Source organism: Mytilus trossulus, chromosome 2 (genome assembly GCF_036588685.1).
Source record: "Mytilus trossulus isolate FHL-02 chromosome 2, PNRI_Mtr1.1.1.hap1, whole genome shotgun sequence".
NCBI lineage: Eukaryota > Metazoa > Mollusca > Bivalvia > Mytilida > Mytilidae > Mytilus > Mytilus trossulus.
Window position 1 is genome coordinate 60,632,905 of NC_086374.1, and position 12,387 is coordinate 60,645,291.

Genomic DNA, 12,387 nt, shown 5'->3' on the forward strand with positions numbered 1-12,387 from the left:
TATCACTTCTTTGCATTGTAGCGCATGCCCCAGTTTTTGGCCCAAACTTCTAGGTTTTGGAAGTCTCGCTGTAGGAGTGTGTGGTCATGTTGACTATTCATGTACCTGTACAGGAGGCAGTCATCTGCAAAAAGTCTGACAGATGATTGTACTGAATCTGGAAGGTCGTTAATGTGGCAGAGGAAGAGAAAAGATCATAGTACTGTACCTTGTGGTACACCGGAGTCAACTGAAGCTTCTTCTGATTCCTCCCCATCTACGACAGGATGCAACAAAGTCCTCTTTTTCTCATCTTCGCTAGCCAAGGGTTACGATCCAGTACCGCTCTCTTCACGAGAGCGGGACTGGATCGTAACCCTTGGCTAGCGAAGATGTTTTTCTATTAAATGCAATGGAACAGTAAAAAATAATGCTTTGCATCAAGTTTCCCCTTGGAATATGTACACAATGGCCTATCTCTATTATTCATTATATCTGTAGTTTTGATACAATTGAAGTTTAAAAAGTTCGTACAAAAATGGCTACAGAAGGGTACATAAACCTTAAGTATATGTCTACAGATAATATGTTCAACTTCCAGTAGCTTGCATGGTACAGATGTTAGTGATACTGGTCTATAGTCTTCTGGTGCATGTTTATCTCCCTGTTTGAAGACACTTAATATAATTGCGTTTAGCCAGTCTCTGGGTAATGTACCAGTGTTGATGGATTTTTGGAATATCATTGTAAGTCCAGGTGCTAGTTGTTTCTTCCAATTTACGGTTTGGTATGCCATCTGGTCCTGATGCCTTGGATGTATTCATTTTTTTCAGTAGCTTTTCGACTCCATCTGGTTTTACGTCTAAAGGAGGTATTGTGCTTTTTACATGCCTTGATGTTGTTGGCAGAGTTTTGTCCATTGCTTTTAAGGGGTGCTATTCCTATGTTGTCTGATTTCCTTGATTTAACATATTTCCAGAAGGGTTTTGAGTTGTTGTTTTCTAGCCCTTCTAGGATTGTGGTGTTGATGTAGTTATACTCAGCTTTTCTGATTTGCCTCTTACATTCTTTTTGAAAATGCCTATAGTTGGTCCTGTTGGTTGTTTTCTTTGCCTGTTGATATAGTCTTGTTTTCTTTTTAAACATTTTCCTGATTTTATTATTGATCCAGGGTAGACCGGTTTTAGATCGGATGAGTTTTGATGGTATATGGTTGCCAAGGTTCGAATAAAGGTCTGTCTTGAACTTGTCCCATAATTCCTGTACTGTGGCGCCTGTATGGTACATTTGATGTTGGTTGAAAGGATAGTAAGGTCTTGTGTAGATCTTCTCGTTTTGCTTTGGAGTATATGTAGTGTTTGCGTGGCTTCTTACTCTGATAATGTGGTTTTGTGTCGCAGTCTGTTACAATCATATCGTGGTCAGATATTCCAGGAGCATTAGAAGATGTTTCGTCAAGTGACGGGTTTGAACTCAGCACTATGTCCAGTAAGTTATTGCCTCTTGTTGGTGTTTCGTGTATCTGTGTTAGTTAGTGTGATATGATAACTTGCATTAGAGCTCTTTGGATCCCCCAATTGACCAGTTGCCCAGATAATTATTACGGCAAATTGATATACTATCACGATAAGTCGACATATTATCTCGATATCTCGATATGTCGACTTAATTATCTCAACAAGTCGACATAATAGAAGCATTTAATCGACTTGTCTAGGTAGTTACCACAACATGTCGACATACTTATCGCGACAAGTCGACAAAAGCTATCTCGGCAACTCGTCTTGAGGTCGAGATGAATGCCAGTAACTGCCCTTATCTTGTTGAAGTGTCAAATCAATAATAACAACAAGTCAGCTTTATTTTCTTGACAAGTCGACATGCAACGGGGTCGGATCGACCCTAGATTTGGACCTAAATTTAAAAAAAATCTAAGCCGAACGACACCCTGGATTTTTTCTCCAGTAGACCTTAGCTACCCTGCTTCGTTTGGCACCTCGGTGGCAGCTGTATGCCACCATAACCTATAAAACAACTAATGAATGAACATGTATTATGCGCTTTGTGGCTTAAACAGGCATATATATACTTCTACTCACTTTCGTTTTAGTGGTAATAGAAAATATAACTGGTCATCTCAAAGCAAGCAACAATTAAAAACATAAATCTTTAGACAGAGACCGGTCTTCCATTTTACAATAAAAATTACCCACAGCCGAAAAGCTTACGGAATACGACCATTCTAAACAAAAGAGGACGAAAGATACCAAAGTGACGGTCAAACTCATAAATCTAAACTCTGACAACGCCATGGCCAAAAATGAAGAAGACAAACATACAACAGCACACATGACACAACATAGAAAACCAAAGAATAAACAACACGAACCCCACCAAAAAACTAGGAAAGATATTGGGTGCTCCGGAAGGGTAAGCGGATCCTGCTCCACATGTGGCATCCGTCGTGTATGTGATAACAAATCGAGTGAATAGCCTGATTCCGTAGGCCACATTCATGAAAGGGAAGGGGATTGTAGTTACGACGTAAGGAACATATCCGATATCATTTGTGAAACGGTTATTCCATAACGGTCAACCAACTCATGATGGCGTCCGTAAATTTTACGAAGGGATGGTTTCAACTTCACCATCTGGAACTCTTGGTTTAATTGCTTCCTTGTGAGAAGCAACCCTGTATCAAGAAAATCATGATAGAAAATGCAAGCACGGGAATATCGTATCAATAGGGAGATATATACCCCGTATGCAGGTGCTGTTGGAATGTTTCTACTTAGAAATGGAAAGTTCACAATTGAAATTCATCTCATCTCTTTTGTCGTAAAGTTTTGTTTTCAACCGACCCTCATTGTCAATTTCTAGATGTAAGTCAAGATATCTTGTATTTACTGTATATTTTATCTCTAGTTCGTTGGGATAGATGCGTTCCACATAGTCACCAAATTTTGAATTATTTAGTGAAAGAACATTATCTATATATAGCGGAAAGTAGAGTTAAAGAATATTGCTAACTTCTTATCTTTCTTTCTAAGAAGTTCCTGCATGAAGTCAGCCTCGTAATATTAAAGAAACAAGTCGGCAAGTAGAGGGGCACAGTTTGTTCTCATTGGAATACCGACAGTCTGTTGAAAAAAACGTCCTCTGAAAGTAACAAATATGTTGTCAATCAAGAAATCAAGCATCTTGATAATATCAGTTTCGGAGAATATTTTGTTTTAGTGATCCTTTACGAAATAGGATTTATCCCTCCCTTAGAAGACAAGATACTTGTTTCTACGTTGGCCATTCTTTTTATGAAGCAAAGCAATACCAACTCTTTCAATTTGTCTTTTAGTTTGGAATGCGAATACTTGTGTAAAGAGAAGAAAAGTCAAATGTTTCAATACTGTTACAAGAGGATAGAGTGTTAAGATTGTATGTATTCTAATAGATCTTTTTAGAATTTTTAAGTATCCACCTCTGATTCACGCCACCTCTAGAATAGGCAGTTTCACAATAACTTTAAAGCCCGTCTTTGATTGCTGATAAAATAGATGTTAATAATTTTGAAAGAGATTTCGTGGAGCACTTGGAAGACCCAGCAATATACCGTTGTTTGTAAGGACACTTATGTAGTACTGTATCCAATACAGTGATGGAAGATCCAGTTCTTCATCTTTGGTTAAATTCCAAAGGAACACAGAACAGACCTATGATTACCCAGGATTTCCTCTTTCGTAAGTTTCGTGAGGGTATAAGTTGAGTTTCCAAGTGAATCGTCAATACCTAATTCATTTATCAAGCAGTTAATGTAATGAGGTTTACACACAAAAACGTAGTTGTTTTGGGCTTTATCTGCGGGGACAACATATTTGTCATGGAAGTAGGATAGGTGTTTTGCAACATGTGGGTCTTTAAAGATTGAGGTAGCATGGCATTGATGGAAATATTCAGTTTCTTAATTCTGATTTGTATCATCGAGTCATTGTGAAAATTCCGAAAGGAAAAAAAAATCAGAAAAATAAAAAAAAACTAATGGAAAAAAAATACTTTGATAACTTAAGTAGATCTAGAACATGGTTCCAACGAAAAAATCAACATACCTTTAATTGCATATTAGAGCGTACTGGTTCCAGGAAGTTTGATAGTACAAAAACATGAACTTCTGATCTGAACAACAGGTCAAATATGCCCTTCTATCAAAATTTCTTATACTTCTTTACTTTTCAAATAAATCTTTCAACAAGGGTTCAACAGCGATTATAAGTCCCCAATCTTTCATTTGATACCACAAATAACCAAGTATATCCGCTGTTGACAAAGATACGGCTATGCGTAGGAACTATTTTGTTTCAAATATGTACTATTTTCTTGTATGTTCTTTCAGACCGGACCTGAATTAGTGGTCCTAAACCTAAAGGGACTGATGTATGTTCTCTATATGGACTAGATTTTGCTGTCAAATGTGTCAAATACCTTTATACATTACAAGATGAACGACTGTGGTACATATATATATATACGAGTCTAAATTGAAAACTACGTTCAAACCCATGATTGCGTTGGATAAAAACCGCAATTTTTATAAACACCTATCTGACCTCCATGATGAATATGTTGTTGTCCCCGCAGACAAAGCCCCAAATAACATCGTTTTTATCTGTAAAAGTCATTACATTAATTGCTTGATAAACGAGTTAGGTATAGACAATTCACTTGGAAACCCAACATATACCCTCACGACACTTACCAAAGAGGAAATCCTGGATAATCATAGGTCTGTTCTTTGTTCCTTTGGTATTTCAACCAAAGATGAAGAACTGGATCTTCCATCACTGTATTGGATACCTAAACTACATAAGTGTCCTTACAAACAACGGTATATTGCTGGGTCTTCCAAGTGCTCCACGAAACCCCTTTCTAAATTATTAACATCCATTTTATCAGCAATCAAAGACGGGCTTCAAAGTTATTGTGAAACTGCCTATTCTAGAGGTGGCGTGAATCAGATGTGGATACTTAAAAATTCCAAAGATCTTTTAGAGTACATACAATCTAACTCTCTTTCATTTTGTAACAGTATTAAAACATTTGACTTTTCTACTCTTTACACAAGTATTCCACATTCCAAACTAAAAGACAAATTAAAAGAGTTGGTATTACTTTGCTTCATAAAAAAGAATGGCCAACGTAGATACAAGTATCTTGTCTTAGGGAGGGATAAATCATACTTTGTAAAGAACCATTCTGATTCAAACAAAAAATTCTCTGAAACCGATATTATCAAGATGCTTGATTTCTTGATTGACAACATATGTGTTACGTTCGGAGGACGTGTTTTTCAACAGACTGTCGGCATCCCAATGGGAACAAACTGTGCCCTCTACTTGCTGACTTGTTTCTTTATTATTATGAGGCTGACTTCATGCAGGAACTTCTTAGGAAGAAAGATAAGAAGTTAGCAATATCCTTTAACTCTACTTTCCGCTATATAGATGACGTTCTTTCACTAAACAATTCAAAATTTGGTGACTATGTGGATCGCATCTATCCCATCGAATTGGAGATAAAGGATACTACAGATACAGTTAAGTCGGCTTCATATCTTGACTTACATCTATAAATTGACAATGAGGGTCGGTTGAAGACAAAACTTTACGACAAAAGAGATGATTTCAGCTTTCCAATTGTGAACTTTCCATTTCTAAGTAGCAACATTCCAGCAGCACCTGCATACGGGGTATATATCTCCCAATTGATACGATATTCCCGTGCTTGCATTTCCTATCATGATTTTCTTGATAGAGGGTTACTGCTCACAAGGAAGCTATTAAACCAAGAGTTCCAAATGGTGAAGTTGAAATCATCCCTTCGTAAATTTTACGGACGCCATCACGAGTTGGTTGACCGTTATGGAATAACCGTTTCACAAATGATATCGGATATGTTCCTTACGTCGTAACTACAATCCCCTTCCCTTTCATGAATTTGACCTACCGAATTAGACCATTTACCGGATTTGTAATCACATAAGCAACACGACGGGTGCCGCATGTGGAGCAGGATCTGCTTACCCTTCCGGAGCACCTGAGATCACCCCTAGTTTTTGGTGGGGTTCGTGTTGTTTATTCTTTAGTTTTCTATGTTGTGTCATGTGTACTATTGTTTTTCTGTTTGTCTTTTTCATTTTTAGCCATGGCGTTGTCAGTTTGTTTTAGATTTACGAGTTTGACTGTCCCTTTGGTGTCTTTCGTCCCTCTTTTATACGTGTGCATGTAAAACAAATTTCGTTGTAGAAGGGTCTAAAAACAGCACAAACAACATTTTCCAAAAGACCAAAAAAGTGAAAAGTATATTTTAACAAAACGCATTTGACTATATATATGTCGTGTACAAGTTGCAATTTTGTACAGGTTATAACATGTACAAACAAATTGTACATGTTATAACTTGTATAATGCAAAAATACAAGTTATAACATGTACAAAAGTACCTAATACATGTTATAACCTGTACAAAATATTGCTTTAAAATGGTTTTAACTTGTACAAAATCGAAAAATAAGGATATGTTTCTATTATTGCAATAGACGTTATTGATCTCAATAATATTTCATAACTTTTTTATTATTCCTTGTGTTTTGTCCCTTTTGATACAGTTAATGTCCAGGAGTCGGTATTACGAAGCATTCCTAAGACTTGTCATAAGATATATCTTAGGACATGTCTTATGATCCTCTTATGAATATCTATTGACATATCTTTATTTGATGAATTATAATTGTGAGTGTCAACTTTGAAGGCAAAAGTAAAATACTTTTATTCTAGTTGACACTAAAAGACATAAGAGGATATCCAGGATAGAAGTGTCTACAAATCATTTGAAAATTGGGAATGAAAATGGGGTATGTATCTAAAAGACAACAACCAGCCCATGGAACAGAAAACATCCAAAGGACACAAATACATGCTTTAAAAGTAGAAGATGTATATTTTAAACATCAAAATGACATTTGCCTCATGCAATGTTCTTATAGTTTATAAAAAGAAAATAAGTTATAAATTTACATAAGTCATGCTGAAGGCCAAAAATGCTGAAGAGTAAATCCAAAGATATTGATAATGAAGCGTGGTCCAATGAAAACTATATCAGCTCTCTCTTGCTTTTACAGAGTAAGCATATAAGACATTGTGTTAGTCTTTAGTTAGATGTAGGAAGATGTGATTGTTTTAGTCTTTGCATGCTATAAAACGAGAGGGAGGAGTATTACCCAAAATTATTAGGCATCGTTCTTAAAATGTTTTGAAGAATTGAGTTACATTTACTAGCATCCAATGTAATTGTCATTGAGGAAATGTAAGCTTTTAGTAAATAATGTAACACTTATTTAAGCCATGATTGACAACATGAAACCTACAATTACATGGAAGCATATTTTGCCAACATAAGTAATGAAACATATATTTCTGAAACTTTGTGATGATTGTCCCCTACAGAAAAAGACACATTTTGGCCTATTTATTGTTGTTCTTTATGCATTGGTGAATTTAGAAGTGTATTTCACTTCATTTAGATTTATCTTAAATTTTGTACAAGTTAAAACCATTTTTAAGCAATATTTTGTACAGGTAATAACATGTATGAGGTACTTTTGTACATGTTATAACTTGTATTTTTGCACTATACAAGTTATAACATGTACAATATGTTTGTACATGTTATAACCTGTACAAAATTGCAACTTGTACACGACATATACATATATAAAGCAAATTTACAGATCTAACATTGTTGGGTTGATGTTTAGACCAGTTGTATATATAATGTGGTCGTGTGGTCTAGCGGGACGGCTGCAGTGCAGGCGATTTGGTGTCACGATATTTCAGTAGCATGTGTTCGAATCCCGGCGAGGGAAGAACAAAAAATTTGCGAAAGCAAATTTACAGATCCAACATTGTTGGGTTGATGTTGAGACAAGTTATATATATATATATTGATACATCTGTTGTAGAGTTGTCACTGACTTAGACGTACTTATAAATATAATTATTTTCTGTGTCTGTATCTTACATTAATTTGTAGGATCCTATACTCTAGATAATTTAGCTGATCTGTAACAATAACATCTTCATGCCTTATATATCATGTACTGTAGTACGCCGCTAGATTAAAACTGATGAGGAAAGGTAACACACGGCCAGTGAAAGCTCTATAATTGTAGAGCCCATGTGGTCGTGTGGTCTAGCGGAACGGCTGCAGTGCAGGCGATTTGGTGTCACGATATCACAGTAGCATGGGTTCGAATCCCGGCGAGGGAAGAACCAAAAAATTTGCGAAAGCAAATTTACAGATATAACATTGTTGGGTTGATGTTTAGACAAGTTGTATATACATTATGTACACAGCCATGTATCACCATCATTGATGGCGATCCAATGGATACATCTGTTGTAGAGTTGTCACTGACTCAGACGTACTTTAAATATGATTATTTTCTGTGACTGTATCTTACATTAATTTGTAGGATCTTATACTCTAGATAATTTAGCTGATCTGTAACAATAACATCTTCATGCCTTATATATATCGTGTACTGTAGTACGCCGCTAGATTAAAACTGATGAGGAAAGGTAACACACGGCCAGTGAAAGCTCTATTATTGTAGAGCCCATGTGGTCGTGTGGTCTAGCGGAACGGCTGCAGTGCAGGCGATTTGGTGTCACGATATCACAGTAGCATGGGTTCGAATCCCAACGAGGGAAGAACCAAAAAATTTGCGAAAGCAAATTTACAGATCTAACATTGTTGGGTTGATGTTTAGACGAGTTGTATATACATTATGTACACATCCATGTATCACCACCATTGATGGCGATCCGATGGATACATCTGTTGTAGAGTTGTCACTGACTCAGACGTACTTTAAATGATTATTTTCTGTGACTGTATCTTACATTAATTTGTAGGATCCTATACTATAAATAAGTTTAGCTGATCTGTAACAATAACATCTGCGAAAGCAAATTTACAGATCTAACATTGTTGGGTTGATGTTTAGACGAGTTGTATATAATAGTTAAAAGAGGACCTATTGCCACAATTTTTACTTATTAACAATCAAAATATGAGAAAGGATCAGTCATATGGTTTGATTCTTTGTCGGTCAGAAAGAAGGGGTTACAAGCTTAAAGGTATAAAGCAAAAGAAAACACACATTAGCAGGGTCGAACAGATTCAGAGAAATCTTTTCTACTGTATTTACCAGCTATGAATTGGAAGTAAATGTTTTACCATTGTTTAAACTGAGGGAATCACATATCAAAAAGGTGTGTTAACAAAATTTGTAAAATTCCATTTATATTTCGAAATTTGCAAAACAGAAACCAACCCTTTCATGTGACTTATCATGAAGAGAAGGTATCTGCATATATGTGAGTAATTGCTCAGATGAGCTGTGCTTAAATCTTTCCAAAACCAGGCTTTAAAGATATTAAGAAACTAGCTAATTGAAGATGGTGTGAATCAGGTAATGGATAATAAAATTCAAAAGGTTGCAGATCTGTAAAAGTGTACTAACAATCTTGTATTTTATGTCTCTCCCCATTCAATAGCATAAAGATTTGAGTTCTCTAACCTTTACACTAGTATTCCTCATTTTGAACTTTAAATCAGACTAAAAATGGGTCCAACTTTATTTCATCGATAAGAATGGCAATCGCAGTTATATATCTTGGTTTTGGGAAAAAACAAACCATTCTGATACAAGCAAAAAGTTCGATAAAGACATCACCAATATGCGTGGTATTTTCGTTGACAACAATCTTTTTTTTCAACAGGCCATTAACACCCCTGTGGGAACAATGTTTTCCCCCCCTATTGCAAACTTTTCCTTTATTTCCTGTAGGCAGACTTGTCATAACAGCTTCAATATGAAAATGCTGGTATTCACCTTAAACTTTTATTCTTTTACATATATGATGTTCTTTTACTGGTTATATAAACAAATGTTTAATGACTGTGCTGATTGCATCTATCTTGAGGACAATAGACGATTTCAATTTTCCATTTTCTATGAAGCAACAAAACAGTATCACCTGTGTATTATGTATGTATTTCCAATTTGATACACTATTAAAGGCCTTGTATTTCTTATCTTGAGTTTTCTTTTATAATTCTTGCCTACATGGAAGCTATTGAATGAACCAAGGATTCCAAATAGTAAAGTTGAAGTTATACCCTTTGAAAGTTTTACAAATGCTTTCATGGTTTAATTTTATGATATATCTGTGTACACTGTCTAATGACCATGATTATGCTCCTCTTTTTGACATAATTATTTCCTTGATTGTGACATTACCAAATCATGTTTGTCACCAAGTTTTTACTTACAATAATTAACACAGCATGAACTGCTTAGGCAAGGGGAGGCTTGGGTGTCCACAGACATGTTTAAGCCACCCCATTCTATGTGTCCTTCCAAGTCGGGAGCCAGTAATTCAGTGGTTGTTGTTCGTTGCTGTATTACATATTTGTTTTTCATTCATTATTTTTTACACAAATTAGGCTGATAGTTTTCTTGTTTGAATTGTTTTACATTTGTCATTTCAGGACTTTTAATAGCTGACTATAAAGTAAGGGCTTTGATCATTGTTAAAGGCCGCAAAATGACCTAAAGTTTTAATTTCTGTGTCAGTTGGTCTCTTCTGCAGAGTTGTCTCATTGGCAATCATACCACATCTTTTTTTTAATATTTACATTTCAGAAACACTTAAGTCAATTTTTGATGGGGTTCAAGTTGCTAAATCTTTAGTTTTCTGTTTAGTGTTTTTTGGACTGTTGTCTTTTCAGCATATTTACTTTTTGACAATGTGCAGTGTGATTTTTTATTGGACTTGTTTTATATAGAGTTTGATTGCTGTGAGAGAACTTTCACATGTTTATTGACTTGTATGGAGAGTTGTCTCATTGGCACTCAAACCACATCTTCTTTTATCTCTTTATACTTGTAATCTGTTTTTTTTTCCATTGGTCGTTATATGTTTGAAGTAGATATCATTCATATTAATTGTGACAATAGAAATATGGCCCCTAAAAAAGGGGTCAATTTCAATAGAATACAATTCTTCTTTATTGAAGTGTGTGTTTGGTAACAATGGCAACCAAAAGTCATATTAGAATCAAACAAGATCTTAACATATTTTTATAAACATATTTATACAAATTTTGAACACATAATTATAGTTTTGTCATTATAAATGATTTTTCTCATCCTTTTTCATCAAGAAAAGAAGAAATCAAATTCCTAGTTTCCTTAAGTCTCATAATCAGCTGATTTGGTATAGAATCTTTATTCTCCTGTAATCCTTGGCTGCAACTGAGAAGCAGGTCTATCAATTGTTGTTGATTCTCAGATTTACCACAATCCTCAGTTCTAGGACGTTTACTTGATGGCTGTGAAAGAAACAAAAAATACTATTGAATGCTTGCACCGTGAAATATTTGTTGTTTGAGCAATTTTAACATTCTTTCTATTTGCCAGGTAAAAATTTGAAAATATACCAAAAGTACGAAAATGATGAAGAAATATGTAACTTGTGTGTCAAGTACATATTCAACTATGGCTGATCAGGGTAGGAAGATTTTGAAAATGAATATCCTGTCATAGAAACACCTGAAAATAAATCATTTTTCAAAAGACAGGATGAAAACTAAATAGTGAATCTGCCAAAAATCACCCCCCACTCCCAACAGAGAAACTGCTAATTCAAATCTGAAAAGGATTTATTCACTTGGTACAACATTATAAGTTATATGGTTAGCTACTGACCCCCTACGGATCCATAGAGGGTTAGTAAAATCCATAGGGGGTGAGGCCAGAGGCCGAGTCCCCTTTGAATTTTATTCACCCTCTATCGATCCGTAGGGGGTCAGTAGTTAACCGTATAACAAATTTATTGGACACTGGACTTTTTCTGCGGCGTTTTGTTGAAAAATAAACAATGAAACACAACAACATTAAAAGATGACGTCGCCATTAACGCGTCATGAACCCCATATGAAACTTACTAACCCCATACGGTCTCATAGGGGGTCACCACGTGACGGCGTTAAACCAATCACAGCGTGATAATTCATCTGTGGTCCGATAATATCTCATAGAAGTAACATACAACTGTTTTTTCCTTCATGTTTAACTAAGGCATTATGCAATCTCCTTCTAACCATACAAAATATATCTCATAATGATTTCTAGCAACTTTAGTAGATTATTGATTATATGTGTATTTGATACATACAAGTAGAAGACTTTGACAAGCTTTAAGTGTTTCACACCCTCAAACAGTTATCAATGACAGTGCAGCTGTCATTTGTTTGTAACACTTAACTAAAAGTGCTGTAATGAAACAGATA

General features: G+C 35.4%; 1 protein-coding gene across 3 annotated transcripts in view; it reads right to left on the minus strand.

Annotated features, from left to right (window-relative positions):
• Window positions 1-11,158: 11,158 nt before the first annotated feature.
• Window positions 11,159-12,387, minus strand: part of LOC134707695 (FIGNL1-interacting regulator of recombination and mitosis-like) — a 67,427-nt gene continuing 66,198 nt past the window's right edge. For all 3 annotated transcript variants that reach the window (XM_063567688.1, XM_063567686.1, XM_063567687.1), the window contains exon 24: window positions 11,159-11,427. In XM_063567688.1, the coding sequence (XP_063423758.1) occupies window positions 11,242-11,427 (186 nt within the window). In that variant the 3' untranslated portion in view covers window positions 11,159-11,241. The remainder of the gene's footprint in view (window positions 11,428-12,387) is intronic.